Source organism: Cyprinodon variegatus, unplaced genomic scaffold (genome assembly GCF_000732505.1).
Source record: "Cyprinodon variegatus isolate N-32 unplaced genomic scaffold, C_variegatus-1.0 Scaffold8, whole genome shotgun sequence".
Lineage (NCBI taxonomy): Eukaryota > Metazoa > Chordata > Actinopteri > Cyprinodontiformes > Cyprinodontidae > Cyprinodon > Cyprinodon variegatus.
This window is the reverse complement of record NW_015150461.1, coordinates 654296-674392: the sequence shown is the minus strand read 5'-3', so window position 1 is coordinate 674392 and position 20097 is coordinate 654296. Positions and strand designations below refer to the sequence as shown.

Genomic DNA, 20097 nt, shown 5'->3' with positions numbered 1-20097 from the left:
ATATCAAAAAAGTACTCCAGAGTGTTGTTCAGCATGGGGGTGAGTAGAAAATGAAGGCTAATCATGTTTTGGGTGTACTATTCCTTTAAAAGTAGTTATCATCCATGGTTGCTAGACCAGCAGATGTATCCTGGAAAGCTGTGCGAGAACTCTCCTCGCAAAGCATTATGGGGTATGTTGTCCCAGCAGCCCACTGTCACTCCCCAACAGCGTCGACAAATGACATAGATGGCAGAGGCATCATGTGTCCAAATATAAGTAAACTGAGTTCACTGATAGAGGGATTTAGAGGTTAGGGTGGATGTTCGGACACAGCTGGTATGATTGGCTCAACGTTGCCACAATTATTAGTATTTTTGTTCTTAAAATAAGATAGTTTGATATTATGCACTTGAAATAAGACAATGCTATTGCTTTTTCTCATGTTAAATGTAAATTATCTTGTTCCATTGGCAAAGTGTCTCCTCAAATAAAGAAAAAAATGACTTATTTAGACATGCATTTTTTTGCAGTGTAGCAGATGGCAGGAGGTGACATTTAAGACATGTTGTCTATTTCTTCTAGTTACAGTTTAATAATGTCTATGGCAATGCTAGTATGCCTATTGTCCCCAATGGAGTTCTCAGGACTCTTAAATCTCTATAGCTCTGGCTGCAACTAAGAAGAAAACAGTAGAGGTGGGATTTCCTGAAAAGTAGCCAATCACAGACAGTTTCCTTTTTCTAGTTGGTTGCACCCTCAAAGGGGAAAAAAAGTTGACATGAGCCACAGAAACAGGTCCACAGCTGTTTGGGAGAGAATCTACAGAAAGAGCAGAGAACGAACATCAACTACTGGTTGTCAAATCTGCATGCAAGTAAAATTGAACATGCACGTGGCGAGCAGTTTAGATGCGTTTGTTCTGACTTTATAGTTTTAACAGTCAGCATAATGTCACCAAATCTCTTTAGAGTTCCTGTTCCCTTAGAAAGAGCAGTTACAGACACTTAAGGGCTTGTTTATAATCCAGCAGCAGTGTGTCGCGGTGAACTTGTTGCAGGTATGACGCAGATATTTTTGATTTATGCTCAATATTGAAGCGTGGTCTGCGCTATGGTATTCCATACGTAAAGGGGGAAAATCACAAACTAGCTGTGGGTCTAGATATGGCCNACAGTCAGCATAATGTCACCAAATCTCTTTAGAGTTCCTGTTCCCTTAGAAAGAGCAGTTACAGACACTTAAGGGCTTGTTTATAATCCAGCAGCAGTGTGTCGCGGTGAACTTGTTGCAGGTATGACGCAGATATTTTTGATTTATGCTCAATATTGAAGCGTGGTCTGCGCTATGGTATTCCATACGTAAAGGGGGAAAATCACAAACTAGCTGTGGGTCTAGATATGGCCAAGGTGGTCAGGAAGTGGGGGCAAGTTTGTCCGACAAGGGAGGGACATGAGGGCGAAAAAGAGCGGGGATCCAGGTGGAAAAAGGGTCCCAGCGTTCTTGCGCACCTTGCTCTTCAAGCTGGTCCAACTTCCTCTAGTCGTTTTCCAAAATGGCGTTCAAACAAACAAAACAAGCTGGTAAGGTACCAAATGGGAAATACGCATAGTGTAGAGTGGATGTAGATTTGACCAATCAGAGGCCTCCTGTCTGAGGTCACCTACAATTTTGGAGAGGTGCAGCAGAGTGTCTGCAGAGGGGGCAGGGACGTGTCTGTGTTCACTATGCAGATGGCCTAGTTTCGAAGTATAAATCAGCCTTTTCTGTGAACTCTCAAACAGCATAGAAAGGAAGGACAAATACACAGATGGACAGACATACGGGGGAATTATTTATGAATAAATGGAAGAGTTGATGGAATATGTACAAAGAAATAGATCAATAAAATGATGGATAGATGGGAGTATTGATACATGAACAGATGGTCAGATCAATGTAGGATGGAAGGAATCCATAGATAGATGGTTGGATGGATGATGGATGAAATCAGTAAATTAATTTAGGTATTCTTTGTTTTCCAAAGTTATCCAAGCCTTGAAAACCCTTAAATTCCAAACTTTTCCAGACTGCATATGCATCCTGTCTCTACCTGCTCCTTTTTTTCCTCTGCTGCGTTGATAAATAAGAGCTTTAGAGCCTCCCGTGCCTTCTCCCCAGGGCATTTATCAGGAGACGAGAGAATATATTTCATCCCATGGCCAATCCTAGGCGCTTGCCTGAAGATGAATTACCCCCGACTTCTTAAGGTCAGGGAAATATGGCTACTAAAACTCTCAAAGTGAACGTGACCATTACTATCTCCACAATACAGTCGTCCCATCCCTCAGTGGGGTCCTGGTGAAATATGGTCCAAAATAAATGCTCGGCTATTTTTCACGCAGACCATGACCCTGCTCTGGCAAACAAACTCATAAAAAAAAATGGCATCCAGTTTTCCACCCAAATTAGCTTTAAAATCCAAAAAACAGGCTAAAAATAAATGACTACCTTCCACCGTTATTTGTGACACCCCCCCCCCCGATACAGGATGCTGCTGAAAATTAAGTCCATTATCTTCATTACACATGCTAAATGAAATAATTGCTGTATTATTTTTGGTTATTTCCTGAGTCTGAAAAGAAGGGAACCATTGTTTCCCCCCCTTCACTACCCTCCATGTGCCCTCAAACACCTGTCTGCCATTTAGGCTGTGGCGCGGCGCCAGCAGGTTCATCATTTCCATGTGCTGATTTTGCATAGCTGCATCTTGGGCTTGACTTGTTTGCTTTATGAAAATGATCCTGCATGCCTCCGATCTGTTTGTTTTCCAGGCGTAAAATAGGCCGAGGATTAGTTTTCATGTGTAATGCCCAAAGCAATAACCTTTTCTAACGTGTCATTTTTATCATAATGAGGGAGATTAAAACCTCAGACAGAGAAATTACTCTGAAGCTGTTATTTCCAAATTACCCTGAAAGAGAGAGACTGCCTTTTTGTTCCAGGGCTAAGTCCTCAATCATAGCTAACAGCCTCCAGATACGGTTGGAAGTTGGCAAGTTGCTGACAAACCAAAACCATCAGTGTGTGAGTGTGTGTGTGAATGGGTGAATGAATGTAGTGTAAAGCGCTTTGGTCAGGTCTCTTAACTTGAATAAAGGCGCTATATAAGTACATGCCATTTACCATTTACCATCTTGCCGCTATGCTTATTTTAATACTTCACACAGCAACCGTCTACGGATTGGCATCTGCTGAGAACAGATTGGGATGGGGCATTCTTCAGAGGCCAGCGCTCTGCTCCACACTGTCGGTATAAATACTCCGCCGCTCGGTGTGCGACTGCGGGGGGAAACAGAGGAACAATGACGGCCATCTTTGTGTATATTTCCTGTCTCTCTGAGGAGGAGCTGCTGACCTTTGATGATTGGCCAACTGAGCTGCCTGGGATCACTGCGCCCAGCCAAACTCACCCGTTGCTCGACAAAAGCAAGCCCATGCCTACAGAGCGCCATACATAATGCAGCTTTTGACACGCAATAGATCTCAGAAGATATTCTGCTTGAGTCTATTTGATCACATCAATCAGTACCCAATACCAGATTTCAGTTTATTAATTCATCACCCCGAGTCCGCTCAATCCCCCATTAGGAATTTCCATGTTTACCATGTGGATTGGCCAAAGAGCTCACTATTTATAGTCAGTTCTGTTCAAGACGCCGCCCCCATTGTCTCTGGAAGGGAAGCTGCAATATGTTTCAGTCTTTGATATCTGTAGGGAATGATGGAGCCCTTTCTTCATGTCCATCTGGTCAGAGTTGGACCCTGCGGAGCTTCTTTCTGAGCGGCTGCTGACTCTGACCCTCTGCACTCTCACACAGAATAAAACATGTTTTCCTATTTCACACAGGGGAGGTAAAATAATACATTAAAGTTAAGACATGCTGGCTTGGGAGCGAAGCGAGTCCAACATGAATGCATTCTCACCCCAAAAAGTATCCTGCTGGATTCAGACAAACCAGCCATGTGCGTTTTCACAGCCCATTTGGCTCGTGGTCATTTATCTGGCAGGTTGTGTTTTAATCAGTGGAGAGATGCTTCAATTCTCACCTCTATTAATAGGTCAGGGAGCAACAGAGAGCCGACCCACGAGGTAATACAGTGCATTATGTGTCACTCCGGTGTTAATTAGAAATGATCACCTGAAAAGGTCACCCAGGTGGGGATGAGCCAGCGGTGGGTCACAGATGAACCTCACGTGGGAAAATATACCTCAAGGGAAAAGCAGCTGTTCTTTAGCGAAGCCTTTGTGAAATGAACTCATCATTCATCTCTTGATGCTGACGCCCAAAGAAAGGGTTAAATATTTCATTTATGCAGTGAAAGGAGGAGGGTTACCCCTTGTTCTACACTGGGAAAAATTCATAAATAAAGAAAAAAATGCCTTCTATTCCTTTTCTTTTCCTCCTGCAGGATTATTACATTGTTTTTTCATGACTAGATTTTAAACTTTTCAAGACTTAAATTAGCAGAAAACTATAGGCTGTTTCCAAGTTGAGACCCAGAAGTTCACTATGAATTTACTGCTTCTATTGAGGTCAGGTTATTAATATAACAAAAGGAACAGCTTAAAACAGAAACAAGGAATAAAATATAGAGAAAAAATAAACGATTTAAATAAAGTAAAAAAAAATGAAGAAGAGATGGAATATGGCAAATAAATGAACCAAGGAAGAGGAAGATATAAATTAAATGAGGAAAAAAAAGCAATGCAAAGAATAAAAAAAGGAGAGAAAAGATTAAGGGAAAGGAAATGAAAGGAAGAAGAAAATGAGAGGGCGAGGATTGGAAGAGCAAAGGAAGGAAATAAGCAGAAAGAAAATAGAAAAATTAAAAGAAAGGGAAATAAAACAGTGAGATAAAACAGTGTGGATGAGGATTTCCGGTTTGAGCATCACCACGATGGCTGTGCTGTGAACGAGCTCCTGAGGAACCCTGGAAATGAATGAATAATCCTGAAAAATCCAATATGAAATGAAAAATGGCCAAAAATCGCGCCAAAATGGCCGACTTCCTGTGGGTTTTAGGGCATACCTCCAAGAGACTTTTTTTCATGATTTGAGGAGATCTACCTGTGTGCCAAATTTCAAATCTCTGTGACTTACAGTTTCCACCAACTCACATAAGCGGGGGGCTGTGGCGTAATTTGGGGGCGGCCATTTTGGATTCCATTATAGACCTGCTATTTCACGCGGGGGACAATTTACTGCCACATTTTCCTGAGTTTTTGAATATGCGAAGTCTCCGTAAAATGCGTTCAAAGTGCCAAAAGAACCCTAATAATAATAATAATAATAATAAGAGACTTTCAAAATACAATAGGCCTTCGCAGCGCTTGGCTGCTCGGGACTAATAACCTCTACAGAGGAAGAAAGAAGGGGTTAGACAAAAATAAACCCACAACTGACGTTTGTCAGACGCCATTAAACTTCGGTTTGATTCAGTAAAGAACGCTAGCTTCTTAGGAAGAAGTGCAACACAGAGTAGAGCAAAAGGAACTAAAAAAAGGCAGACAATGGCAGAGTTGGACTTTCCTTTAGGAAATCTAAAAGCTTTCGTCAAGAAAATAACAAAAAAGAAGAACTGGTAAAGGTGAACGCTAGACTTGATGAGGCGGAGGAGAGGATTGAGAATGTGGACGGGAGGATTTAGAACACCGAGGAAATTATGTTGGAAAAATATAAAACTGCAGAAAAGAGTGGAGTAGAAGTTAATCGACCTGAAGATCTATACACGAAGGGGAACGTACTTCTCTTTATGGTGTTCCTGAGAGGCCAGAACAGGACAGCTGGTGAAAAAACTGTTGAATGACAGACTGGGTCTGTCCCAAGATGAGACTGTTGTTTCTTTATTAAGGGTGAGTTAAGGTAAACAAGTAATGTTTTTAAGGTGGGAGAGGTAATTAGCACAGTGATGCTATAACCTGCACTGATCTCCGTCTCTAACCTATGAGAGATTTGCCTATGGAGGGTACCTTCCTGGGAACTCTACCTTGGAAACCAAGTTCATATTGTTGTTTTACATTGTCCTTATTTTTCTCTTATGTTCTGAGTTCCACGTTTTAAACCGGGAGCTTATTAAACTTTAAAATAACTTACCAGCATAATTTAAATGTGTAGCAGATTTCTGAAAACTCTCAATCAACATCATTGGCCTACACCAGTGATTCCCAACCGGGGGTACGTGTACCCCTAGTGGTCTGCGAGTGCATTGCAAGGGGTACTGTACATGAAAATATTCTATTTCTTAGGTAGTAAAATAAAGTAGGACAGGGAGCTGATTTGCGTTGTGAGCACCCAACTAATAAATATAAAAAGGTTTTTTTTCAACCAAAAATTAAGTTTACCTTCAGCTTTGACACACATCAAACCCAATCAGTGGAACGGACGGATGTAGAGAACAGCCTGGAATCAGCTGGAGCTATCGGAGCTCATCAAAGCAGCTCAGGTGTCGTGAATGTTGAAATCAAAGTAAAATAAATGGAGTCAGTCTGAATATGATTTTTGTTCCCAAAAAAGTTCCAATAAAGACAGATTTATAGTATTTTATTTTGTATTTATTGTGATTCCTTACCAGCTTCAGAGCGACATATATATGTTGGTTTTTATTTGAATTTAAATTCCTAATCAGTTTTTGTACATCCCACTCATATGCAGTCATTTATACTGCTGACTGAGAGGTACTTATGGTAGGACAAAATACCTAAAAGGGTACGCGGTAAAAAAAAAAGTTGGGAAACACTGGGTTACACAACCAAGTGAAAAGGTGAACTTCTAATATAAAAAAAAAATTTCCAAAGATAATTTGAGGTAAAATATGTGAGTTTTCTTATTTTTTTTTTTACAATATAAAAAAACCCCAAACATTTTTGTTACTGTTTGTTGTATCTTGTATTCTTTATTATTCACTTTAGGACTGGGACAATTAATCGTGATTTATGCATTATTCAAATAATCGGCAACTAATTTAGTAATCGATTAATCGTTAACTGGAGAGTAGAGACCATAAGATATGCTTTTAGCTGTCAGTGACCCACTTAGAGCTCTAATTATATCAAAATTCTCAAAAAATGCATCAATACATTGCATTTAAGATAAAGAAATGTTTTTATCTGTCAATGTTCTCTATCTTGAACCCATCAAGCGGAAAAGGTTGTTTCACCTGATTTAATTTTGTAAAAAAACTTCTTTCAGGAACCTTTGGCTAACTGCTTATTAATTGATTAATCGAAAAAATTTGCAAAATAATGGTTATTTGCAGCCCTAATTAATTTACTCTTTTTAACTATAGTTATAAATTTTAATAAATTCTCTGAGTTTACTCTAAAATTCATTCTTGCTCCTGAGATCACCTGTTCCTGATGCCAATGGCTAAAAATACATCCGGAACATCATCTCTTCCATCGCTGAGCAGTGAGACCAACAGTTTTGTGGTGTGTGGGTGGTTTCTGAACTCACTCTGTGGACACTGCTCGCTGGTGCAGTTTATAGACTGGAGGTCGAGCCCCTGGCAGTCTTTGCCCCCGGTGCCGGGCGAGGGCTGGGAGCACTCCCTGCTCCTCCACATCGAGCAATCTGCGCCGCATGCCGACCACTTGCTCCACTCGCTCCAGCCTCCATCCACTACAAACACACACATTTAAAACATGGCTGAAGTAAAATATGCACACATGGCAACAACAACAACAAAAAACTTTATCTTTACAACTTAGTTTACAGGAATAACACTGGAAAGGAAAGCAAGCTGGAAAGTGTCAATGAAAGATATTCAAACACAGTAAAGTATATTTATGAAACATATGCAAACAAGTTGGTGGAGGTGTGTAAGATGAGAACATGTAGATACAATGTGCAAAACCACTTGCTATGCAGTGTAATTCTGGCCCTAGAGAGGCATGCAAATGCAGTTGTGCGTACTTTTTACATCCATCACAGGCACCGGAAAAAACACGGCAAATAAAACTGCTGAGGAGAGCCACGTTTGTTTCTATTCTCCTTTCTTTGTTTACTTTCAACATGTAAAGCAGATGCAACTGAGATAAACCCCAGAGGTGTGAACGTGCTGTGGCCTGGTCAGCCAACCAGATCGGTACAGAAAAACTGCTTTAAAAGCACATGAAGGTATACATACAGCGGCTCGCAGAGATGTTCACACTCTGTAACTTTTTCACCTTTTGTCACATTACAACAACGAGCTTCAATGTATTCTATGAGGATTCAATGTTATTATGTTGCTGTAAAGTCACAGGAAAGAACAAAAGAACAATGCAGGACTGTGAAATCTGAAAAGCAGGGAGTACATTTGCATGAGTCAATATTTGATAGAAATACCTTTTTCCACAACTAGAGCTGCAGGTCTTATGGGCCTGTATTGGCTACCAGCTCTAAACATCTAGATACCGATTTGATAAAACTGCAGCTGCACCATAATGTTTGCAATTTCTCTTACAAAAGGCCGAAATAATTGATTTGATTAATTAATTATTGAAAAAATCCACAACTAATTAAGCAGCAGATTAATCGTTAACTGGAATATATAGACTGCATGATTTGTAAAAGCATATATAAACACTTTGCATTTAGAGTAAAAATGTTTGTGAATATGCTCTATCTAGAACTCCTCAAGTGCCATAGTTTTAGCTTAACCTGGTTTAAAGTTGTATAAAACCTTTAATTCAATTCAATTCAGTTTATTTCTATAGCACCAATCCACAACAAATGTCATCTCAAGGCACTTTACAGTTTATCAGATCATCCAGTCAAATTGATTCAAAGTTTTCTATCTAAGGAAAACCAGTTGATTGCAACGACTCATTGACTCAAATGCAATCCCTCACACTAAGCATGCTTGTAGCGACAGTGGAGAGGAAAAACTCCCTTTTAACAGGAAGAAACCTCCAGCAGAACCAGGCTTAGTGTGAGCGGCCATCTGCTGAGGCTGACTGAGGTTGAAAGAGACAGAAGCAGAGATACAAAAAGCAAAGCCAGGCAGACGAGCAGAGAGCACATCCAGCCAGTCACGGTCAGAGAAACAGGACTACACTGGAAAACAGGCCGATCTCCAACATCTATAAACATCTATAAAACCTTTAATGTGCCTTTAGATCAGTTTATTTCTATAGTGCCAAGTCACAATACATATCATCTCCAGGCACAGAGTCGGTTCTATCAAATCATTCAGTCAGACTAGTTTAATGTTTAAGGAAAACCAGCTGATTGCATCCAGTCATTGTTTTGCAGGATTTACTCCTGCAGGATGAGCATGTGGCGTCAGTATATGCTTGCATATTGTCATTAGCTATGTTTCCATTTATAGTGTGCGCAGAACTATGGTGATATTCTGCTAATTTGAAAAATGCACACTTTTGCACTTGCAGTATTTCCATAAAAAAACAAATATGGTTAAGATTTAACATGAATACATTCGTTGACGCGATAGCTCGGAAAACAACATGGCAGTGTCTGATGTAAACACATGAGATTATGCATATTTCATTCACGACTCTAGTGGGCACCACCATCCTCCAACTAATTCTGGTTTTCTTTTTCCTCTTGTTATAAGGCAGTAAGGCCCAGTTTCAGATTACATGACTCTTGTTATACAGAAAAAAATAAAATAAAAAAACTCCATTGCAGTTTTGCAAAATATAAAAATTCCGATTTGACCGGAAAAATCACCCCATTTAAGTGTAACGACCTTTTATTGAAAATGTGATTTCTTTCAAAGTTGCCGTATTTCCAATCAGAGAATATATTTACTTAATAAGAATTTGCGAAACTTGATGGTCAATGGAAACGCAGCGATTGACTCTACAGCAACCTCTCATACTGAGCATGCATGCAGCGACAGTGTAGAGAAAAACATTCCCTTTAAACAGATTTTTAACACCTTCACAAAACATATGTATTCAGACTGTTATAATACACAACATTAAGTGACTTTGAATGCCAGTCAATTACAGCGAATCTGATTAAGTACTATTAGATCTTATGCCACACTTCTACCATTTTCATAAACTTCCACAATAATGCGCAACTTCCTGTCTGTTAATGTTATATTAACCCACTAAAACATGTAAATTGTGTAATTGTTACTTGAACAATATGGGCAGATTTCTAAGGGTGTGAATACTTTGGCCAGATACTGTACCTTTAAACAATATTTCTTGAGAAAAGTCAAATTTTGGAGAAGCAACAAACCTGCTTTGGTTCTATTGCTTAGTCGAACAAGACGTTACTGTAGCAACTGTGATGCCGACTGCAGTGTAACGCAAAACACAATACAGGTGGTATTATTATGAGCTGAGAAGGGAGTACATTAAAGCTGCAGGCCAGTCACAACTTCAAACAGCCCCATCATCAGCACTTGCAAAATGAGACAAATGATAATGGGCCAGTAATAGTTGTGTGCATGACCGGCTGTAAGAAATATCAGCCGCCTTTTCTTCACACAGAGAAGGAGGCCATTTCACAACGGTGGGGGAAATTTGGCATTGTGGCCATTGGAGGTGGTGGCTGAGAGCGATATTGAGAGTGACACAGCGCTGGGCCGGGAGAAGGTTACCGTTCGGCTAATGGGAAAAAGAGCAGTAATGAGCTCTCATGGGGGGAGAAAACACCTCTATCTCGCTCTTTTTTCCCAAATGTAAGGGTGAAGGGGACCTGATGACGTTCTTCTGCGCACAAAAAGTAGAAGCACACCTTTGTGACAGCGGTGACCCTACTACCCCCTAAATGACCAGAGGCTAGTGTTCATTAATCTGGGTAATAAAGAGAACAAGGGAAAGCCACAGAAGTTCAAGAGCCATTGGTTAATAAAACATAGGTAATATGCTATAATCTTTTATATTTGTATAAAAAATTGGCTCAGTGTGCAAATCTTAGTTTGGAAAAGAAAGCAAAGGGGTATCAGGGAAATTGTTTGAATAAAAATGGTCTTTATTTTGACCAAATCTGTCTTCATCAGATGACTACCAGAAAATTTGAGTGCGTCCCTGTGCCTGTGAGGGTGTGTGTGTGTGTGTGGGGGGGGGGAGGACGCTGACATAGCTTGGATTCTTTTGCAGTCAGATCAATTTGGCAGGAAGAGCAGAACCAATCGGATAATTGTCCTTGTTTGGCATTGAGTGGACCCATCCGTGGGCCAGTGGGCTCATTGTCCGGGCCCGGAATGAAAATGATTGAATAGCAAATTACATCCTAATGAATATATTATGTTGCCCCTCAGTTTATCCACATGGCTGTGAAATAAAGAGATGATATCAACATCTGCCCTGACTAGATGATGAAATTCTTCTTCTCCTTTTTCCGATACAAAGCAAAACTAATGACCATGCAAATGACATTTTCTAACGAAGAGTGCAGGCCTGGACACAAAAGCTATGCTTAGGGGATGCAGACGTGAGACGAGCATTGAGACCCAAAACCCGGTGAGAACCAAAAAAAAAAAAAAAAGATGATGATGATGCAGGAAGGGCAGTTTTGATTGCCTGGCTCTGATTGCATGTCACACAAGAAAGAAAGCATAAAAAAATATCTCTCAGTGTGCTATTCATAGGACAGTAAAGCGCAACATTTAATGCTCTGGAATAAGAGAAAACAACTAACAGATGTCATGTTTTTCCTTTCTAAAAAAACTCTACATAAAAACTAACCCAACGCCAGGGTTTTTCCAATTTAAATCCCCACAAGGAGATTGTTACTTCCACTGCAAAAGGCACCTTAGCTGATTTTCAATCTCACAGCGCCCCAGGTTTCAGGTCATGAACGTCTCTGAGGAGGTACAGTAATACAATAACCCAGTGGCAAGCCCTCCCCCCACCCCCTCGTCCATTTGGACATGTTGCCAAGCGAAGGAGCAAAAGAATCTGACCATTCTCTATAGGTCAATGGGAAGGCCTCACTGAGACTCTGTGTTTCAAAAAGGACAATAGCCGCTGACGGACACTCGCCTACGGATTCTGTCCTTGAAGAAAACACGGGGAGGTGGACAAGTACCACTAAGAGCAGCAGGTTGTCCCTCTGCTTCTACTGTCCATTCGGTGCACCTGTGTTCACACTTCAAAAGCTGATTGAAAGAAGGAATAAAAGCCTCTTTTTTCTGCACATTGGTGAAACAGCATCTTGTTAATATCTAATCCATTCAACTTTAATATGGATAATAACTAAAGAAAAGCTTAGCTCACTCAGTGGCGCTTAAAGCAGAAAACCAAAGCAAAATGATATAATCTGGAGGAGGGTGGGCTCAAACAAATGGCACCAAATGATTAAAAATGATGCAAGTCTGTCACCAGATGGCCACCGTCTTTTCCCAGTGAATTAATGCGCTCTGCCGCCACATTTATTACCCACAGCCTTCGTTTATTCTGCGGATAAAAACCTGCACTCTGCAGAACGGATTTCAACAAACGCATGACAGCGTACTTCCGAAGAACAATTAGACCTTCGCCTGCGGTGCAGAAAAGAGACGTATGGGAACATGTGTCGGACTCATCCATGCGCAGACGCAGACATACAGGAAGGCGTGCACAAGCACTGCAGCTCAGAGTCTATTTGTTTTTCCAGCGGGTTGAATTCTCACGACTCCTCTGGAAAGCCAGAAGGATCGTTAACATTTTTAAATAATTCACTCAAGTTATAAACCTCTTCAGGTTGTTTGGTGTTTGCTCTCCTTTCAGGCAGGATCTCGGTTCTCTGTGTTGCCTTCCAATATCGGGTGACTAACTGCTAGCAGTTGGCTGTGAAGATGTGAGTCTTTGTTGGAAATGTTGGCATGATCTGACATTTTGCCGCTACTGTTGGCTCTGACTGCAAGTCAGTGCAGGGGCACAGTCAATAAAAGGGTGAGGGATGGACTGCTGAATTATGTGGGATATTTCAGCGGGATATGCTGGGATGGAGACAAGAGGACAGGAAAGAAATGGTGGCGAGTGGATTGGGGGGGGGATGAGATGAGCTCCAGCATAGTTTGGCTACTCTCTGTCTCAAGTGTTGATCTGCTCTGCTCTCAGCCTCAGGCTTTAGCCTCAGCCTCCTCCACAGCTCCCTGCGTCTCTCTCAGCGAGGAGCCCATCTGATCTGCCATGCAGGCCTCCGCCAACTCTCATTAAACACTTTGGAGACTCAGACAAAAATACAGATGAGCCTCCGTGGCTTCGCACGTTTCCAATGAGAGGTGGGAGCTCGCATTTAGACACAAGAGTCATCGTGCAACAGACGTGTGGAGAGTTTTGTTACTGATGGTGCCAGGCTGTGGAAGCTGATCTATAATGTATGTGTGTAAAAATATGCCTCTGCGGCTGACCTGCTCAGAGGGAATGCTGCTTCTTTTTTAATGTGAGAGCAACCGGGTCTTAGCATATCAACCAGAAATCCACATGAAGACTTGGCTAAACAATACTCAGTTTGCAGTGGTGAATTCTTGTTGTGATGAAACCAAAGTCTTGGTTAAACTTTCTGCTAATTTCAGTGGCTTTTATTGTCACAGTTGAGCATAAAAGTAGCTCAACATCGTTAAGGGAATCGGGGAAATCATACGTGGTTAAGGATTTTTTTAGAATTATTGCTACATGTCTAGTTTGTATTAGATTCAAATCTAATACAAACTAGACATGTAGCATCTAAATTAATCTAAAATCTTGTTAACCTTTCACAAATAAAAAAAACACACAGAAAGTTCAGCGTACGCCAGCGTTTTAGGAGATTCTACGATGTCTGGCATAAGCTGGCTAAATCGGCAAGGTGTGACAGAGGCTTAAAGAAGCTCAAGGTATGATCAGAGATTGGGAATCAGAAGTCAACAAGTCATCTCTATCATGTGTTTGTTTTGCCTGGTCACTGAACTAGGTAAGTCCAATCTGCATAGTTTAATTCACTCTGAAGATTGGACTCACTTGGTTCAGTGGCTGGGCAGGAAAAACACATGACATAGAGATGACTTATTGACTCCTGATCCCTCATCTCTGTGTATGAATACTTAGCATGGTGTGTTGTACAAGAAGGTAAAAACACCAGAGCTAATAAACTGTACAAACGATCTAGAAATAAGTCAACATTTCTTAAATTAAGACTAATTACCAATAATTTGAGTAGGTAAATTAGATTAGATTCAATTTTATTGTCATTTCACATGTACAGGTACAAGGCAACGAAATGCAGCTTAGGTCTAACCAGAAGTGCAATAGCAGCAAGTGCAGGATAAATAATGGTTCCATAAATACAGGACATGGGTATTTCTACTGAATGAGTATAGAGATGAATACTATTATAAATAATGAATATAATATATAGATCACTAGTGTTATGAACTAAATTTACAGCTGGATATGTACCGAATATAATATACAGATGGATATTACTATATAAAAAAAAGCTTTTTACAGTTATGTACAATAGCATAATATACAGATGGGTTTTACTATAAAATGAATAAGATGACTTGCCAATGGAATTAGTATTTTTACTCTTAAAATAAGACGATTAAATAATATGCCCTTGAAATAAGGCAATACAAAATTTTTTCTTCCTATTTTAAATGTTAATTGTCTGGTTCCAATGACAAAGTCTCTCTTGCCTCCTCAATTAAAGAACAAATGCACTTATTTTAAGAAAAAAATTACATCTATATTTCAATTTTTTTCCCCACTGTAATAAAACAAACTTCAAGTTTAGCTATTTAATGAAGTCTTGAAACCAGACCAGCATTAAATCATGTATTTTTAACGAAGGAAATCAAAAACAAAGCAGCTGGGGAAAAAAACAAAAAAGAAAACACAACCTCTCAAGGCTGGCATAAAAAAATAAAGAACACTACTTCTGATTCCAAATGTCAGCAGTGTCTGAATAAATAACATGATGTCTATCTACGACGTTACAACTCTCCATGCAATCTGCTCCTCTCAAGTCTCTTTCTGAGATGGACTTAAATCACTATCTAGACCTGTGAAGGCTAGAAGCACAGCGATAATTGAAGTTGTTCTGCAGTAAGTGGTGATACTCTCTCCCTCTCTCACACAACGCAAGGTTTGCTCCATCCTGTGTGCAACTCTTATTTGCCAGTGGTCTGGTCATGCATCCAGGCTCATGATTCATCCATTTAAAGATTATTTGGCTGTTGAATCAAAAATAGGTTTAATGTAGGACCCTGAATGTCTATCAGCAAAAGAAACAAAACAAAAAAACGAGTACTTGTTTATCTCACTGCATACATGAGGGTCTTGGTGCTCCTTGTAAATAAACAGTTCAGCGTTCACGTCCCCGATGTTGCAGCCTCCGGCCAGCTACAGACAGCCGGGTCCGTCAGTGCTACTGATGTTACCAGCTCAGACGGGTAAATGTGAAGAAAAAAAACCCGTCTGAGCCCCTGTTCTGTTGCCAAACAACAGGACTGACAGGTGTAAGTGGGGTCATGTTGCCCTAGCATTTCCCATCAAGAGAAAAAAAATGACTTCTTTCTCTCCTGAAAGTCTCTGTAAAAATATATTTTGTGGACACAATGCAATTTTTTTTTTCTTTTTTGGCACAGCCTCCTTATGGTGGGAATTACGCTCTTTCTCCTTGAGGAGCAGGAGAAAGATGAAGGAGGAAGCGGTTTGGTCTAACAATAGCAGCTTGGACTGACATTAATCTCTTTAAGCTCATGGAGGTCAGTAGCCTGCTTTGCTGTGGAGGAATGTCAAGCATCCCCGGGCACCGCTCTAATTCTAATTCCATTACTAGTTTCTCCAGCTCCGATAATTCAGACTCCGTTCACATCCCGACGCTGCGTCGAGCGTTTGTGTTTCCTCTGTCTTCCTCCTCCTGCTGTATTCCAGAGGGCCATGTTACTTACACTCATCCTTGACATGTAGTGATGTCTTAACATGGGAGATGCGTAACACAACACCCTGATTGCTCAGGAAGATAGCCTCGGATTTAGGCAGCGAGAAGAAGCAGCCTCCTCTCTTGTCGAAGGTGTTGTATTTCCCTCTCTGATATTTACAGAGCGTGGGAGATTACTCCTGTGGTCAGCATGGCCCCAACTCTCCGTCAGCCAAACTCCCTGCTCCGCTGCCAGAGTCTCTCCCCTTTCCTTTCTTACGTTATATCTGATTCCACCTGTTTCTATCCCACCTTCCACCTCCATTCTCCTGTCCAGCTCACTCCCCTGTCAGGAGGTCTTATGTGAAGCAGCAAATGAGGCAGCTTGACTTCCATCTCAGGCTCCCAGAGATCAATAAGTGTTGCTCACTATCAGCCACGACGCTCTTTGCCTCTCAGATGCTCACACAGGGGAGAGTGAAGCAGCAAATGAAATTCCTCTTAACTCCTCTCGCATAAACATGACAAGCAAGCTCCCATAACTCAGCTTTTTACCACACATATTAAGTAGCAGCTTGAACAGGACATAATAACAAAATGCACTTATGAATGTGACACAAAGCCAAAGCTGTGTCTATGAGCTGGGAGCTGAAATAAAAACGGAGCCTACACACAGTGCAGATGATGATGTGAACAGTAGCTTTAAATCGCTGTGCAAGCAATCTAATTGCAGAAGGCCACAAAAGCTTGGCATCTAAAACAACTACTTAAAGGCACAGCGCAAAAAGGCAGGCAAAAAAAAAAAAACACCAAAAAAAAAAACTAAGAGGTTTGATGACATCTAAATGCAAAAAAAATAATAAAAGGAAGCCATGAGGAGCCAACGCCACAGGACAAACAAGGCTGCCAGGGAGTTACCTGGACAGGTGGCCACGCAGGCACTTTTCTGGACGTTCTGCCCCTCACAGGATGTGCCTCCGTTCAGTGGGGTCGGATTGGTGCAGCTCCGGCTCCTCTTCTGCCAGCCACGCCCACACACAGCGCTGCAGGACGACCAGGTGGTCCACGTGGACCAGCCGCCGTTGACTGTCAGCACGGTTGCGAGAGGAAGGGAGGGGAGGGGGGGGTATTGGGTAAGGAAGATGGGAAGGTTGGATGAAGGGAAGGGAGGGATGGATGAAGGGACAGAGCAGCCAGGTTTACCCGACATGCAGAAATGAAATCAGGTGCGCTACACTTGAAAAATCGTGACTGCCTTCGCACGGCTGGGTTCCGCGCAGAAAGGTGAACACATGGAGGAGCACGAGAGGGGGGGGGGGACTGCTGCCTGCATGTGTGCTCGAATTACAGCCAAATGCAGTGAAAACAAAATGACTCAACAGGAAGCAGAAAATAACCAGACGACCTGCCACATTTCACTGCATGTCTGAAGACAACACAGTACCTGAACATTTCATCAAATTTATCCTTCCCTATGCTTTCCATAAGCTTTTTAACGCTCATGGTCAAAGAAGAATAAAAACCATTTTCTGTTTGCAAAGCGTAACATATTAATGAAGTATTTCTTTAAACCAAAATTCCCCCTGAAAACTATTTTTATAGTCATTAGAATTATTTAGAATTTAGTTATGTCACATTAACAAATGTCAATCCTTTTTCACAGATTGAAGTGGAATAAGAGTCAGAAAGCTACTGAAACATAAAAAACATCAGCGTCCTCTTACACCTTGCTGGTGTTATATAATGCAGTGACTATAGCTATAGAATAGGAAGCTTCATGCATGTCAGCTGAACTTGTCCAACACGCATTTCTTGGGAGAAATGATGCGAGTCAGATACGCACCACGCCGTGATAGACTCTGAATTTTGCCTTAAATCTTCCAGCCAGCTGGGCGTCCAGATTGTCTGTAATTGCTGCATCACACACTTGAGCAGCAACGCGGTTTTAACCTTTCACAAGTCAGCTGCTGCGAGGTTTCAACTACATCGCTTGACAAGTCGGAGGACATGACCGCCGCCGCAGGTTGGTGTTGATCAGTCAAATAAAACTCAAATGAAACCACATGTAAATTTGTGAATTTTATGTAAAGGGGAGTGAATACTTTAAATAATTACATTTTGTTTAAAAAGTTGCAGCTTTATTTCAACAAAGCTTTTCATGAACTTTAAACACCCAAACTTTATTACTGCAGCTCTTTATTGACCCCCTGCTGTTGTTTTAAACTTTAAGTGTCAATTATGATGCAACTGATGCTGTAGAGCACCTTTCAATCATGACAGGTGATTACATCAAATCATTCAGCTTTTTTTTTCTTCTATCCCCTATCATCTCCTGTGTTTCCTTCAGCCGATCAGCTACACAGATTCCTGATTTATTGACCTGAGCGGCACTGTCATTGCCTCTCTGTACATACTCCCTTCGTAATTTCCCCTTAACTCTCTGCGCTTGTCGCGGCTGAATCATTTCCTTGCCCTCTCTATGCAATTGATTGCTCGCCACAGCGAGGTAAATTGCCAGGCAACTCGGCCTCTGATTACCTCTTAGCACAGAGTGCAGTCACACCAGCCGGGTCTTGTTAAAATGCATCCCTCCTGTTGAGCTGCCTTAGAAAAGTAGAAGTTATTATCAGTTGCTACCGCTAGGTAGATTAAATAAAAAGGTGGACAGAGATGCTGCAAGGAAACCGGTCTACTTCAAGGTAAAGCTAGAGGAACGCCAGAACCAAGGAAAAAGAAACAATTTCCTCTCATTTATCCTTGGCTAATATGAGTCATTTTATCAAGTACGCATTAAAACGAGAGGGACGTTTCTAAAATGGCCTCCTGCATCATTCGTACGTAATTCATTGGACCACTGAATGAAAACAACCGCTTTAGGCCACTATAAAGAACAATGGGAGGTTTAACGTTCTCGCCTCCCCAGTAAATACAGCACTATATTCCCTTTAACAACAATCTGATCAGTTACAATCAACACAAGATATATTTTGCGCCCCTGTTATGTTTTTTTATGCCTGTGGTTTAACCATGTGCACACAATCAACACTTTTCTTTTGAAAGCATTCAGATTGTAAATTAATTCTTCACTTCAGAACCACTTTTACTTTCTTTAAAAAGTATTTCTATAACTTTTAGAGTTTTTTTCATCCACTAAAAGAGGAAACCCTTGATGTCACTGATACATCTGCCCAAAAAAGTTTTAAGTTGGAAATAATGTGAAAGAACTGAATGAGACTTAAGCCCCATTTACAGTAGCCTCTTAAACCGATCCATGCTGATTGGATCACTTAACTACGGTGGCCCTGAAGTGCAAACTGCAACTACAAATCTAAAAGCGCAACGACATTAAGAAAAACAAAACTACATAAAGCAAAGTTGAACTACATTAGGGAAAACACAATTACATTAACCTACCGGAAAAGGTAGGCACCAGTGGGGAAAAATGAGACATCGCTGATTGGACGACGCCGCCGTTTGACCCTTGAACCGGAAGTCATTCTGCCTGCTGCGGCTTTTGAAAACATGGATACTGTCGGCGCCCCAAACATAGCTGCCGTTATCCAGAAATATTTTGAATCAGGACATACGTACGAGGTGATACTGGATATACTCAAGACTAATCACGAAATTTCAGTTAGTATCCATGTTTTCAAAAGCCGCAGCAGGCAGAATGACTTCCGGTTCAAGGGTCAAACGGCCTTTATGTAGTTTTGTTTTTCTTAATGTAGTTGCGCTTTGCTTTATGTAGTTGCAATTTCCTTAATGTAGTTGCGCTTTTAGATTTGTAGTTGCAGTTTGCACTTCAGGGCCACCGTAGTTAACCGTGCGGAGCTTGGTTAACTACGGTGAAATTTCAGGATTATGATGGCCCATTGTGAGGAGATGACGCCATCTGCTCATGCGCTCTTTGTTATCTGAGAAACGAGCCAGAACTGAACCGCGCCGAGCCCTACTGATGAACTAGTACCATGTTAGCATGGTTCGGTTGTGTCTGGCACGGTCTGGTTCAGTTGTTCGTGCCATTTACATTCAACAGTCATCTCGGTTACCATACTCGGACCAATCCCGACATGGTTTCAAAAGGATAGTGTGAATGGGGCTCTAACCTCCACAGGACATTGTGATCACAGTAGGGTTGTGGGGAAAAAATCGATAGTCTGAAAAGTAGCAATATTTAACGCTGTATCTGGATACAATACTGATACTAACATGGTTTTGATACTGTTTGGAATACTATTGCTTGTATATCTTTGCTACTGTGAATTATTGAAATCTGATTTAC

General features: G+C 41.1%; 1 protein-coding gene across 6 annotated transcripts in view; it reads right to left on the bottom strand.

Annotated features, from left to right (window-relative positions):
• unc5a (unc-5 netrin receptor A) overlaps positions 1 to 20097 on the bottom strand; it is a 246368-nt gene that overhangs the window by 44348 nt on the left and 181923 nt on the right. For 4 of the 6 annotated variants that reach the window (XM_015377456.1, XM_015377447.1, XM_015377463.1 and 1 more), the window contains exons 6-7: positions 16734 to 16901; positions 7476 to 7640 (exon numbers count right to left, since the gene is read on the bottom strand). In XM_015377456.1, coding sequence (XP_015232942.1) covers positions 7476 to 7640; positions 16734 to 16901 — 333 coding nt within the window. The remainder of the gene's footprint in view (positions 1 to 7475; positions 7641 to 16733; positions 16902 to 20097) is intronic. The other 2 variants (XM_015377479.1, XM_015377488.1) reach the window with 1 other exon arrangement.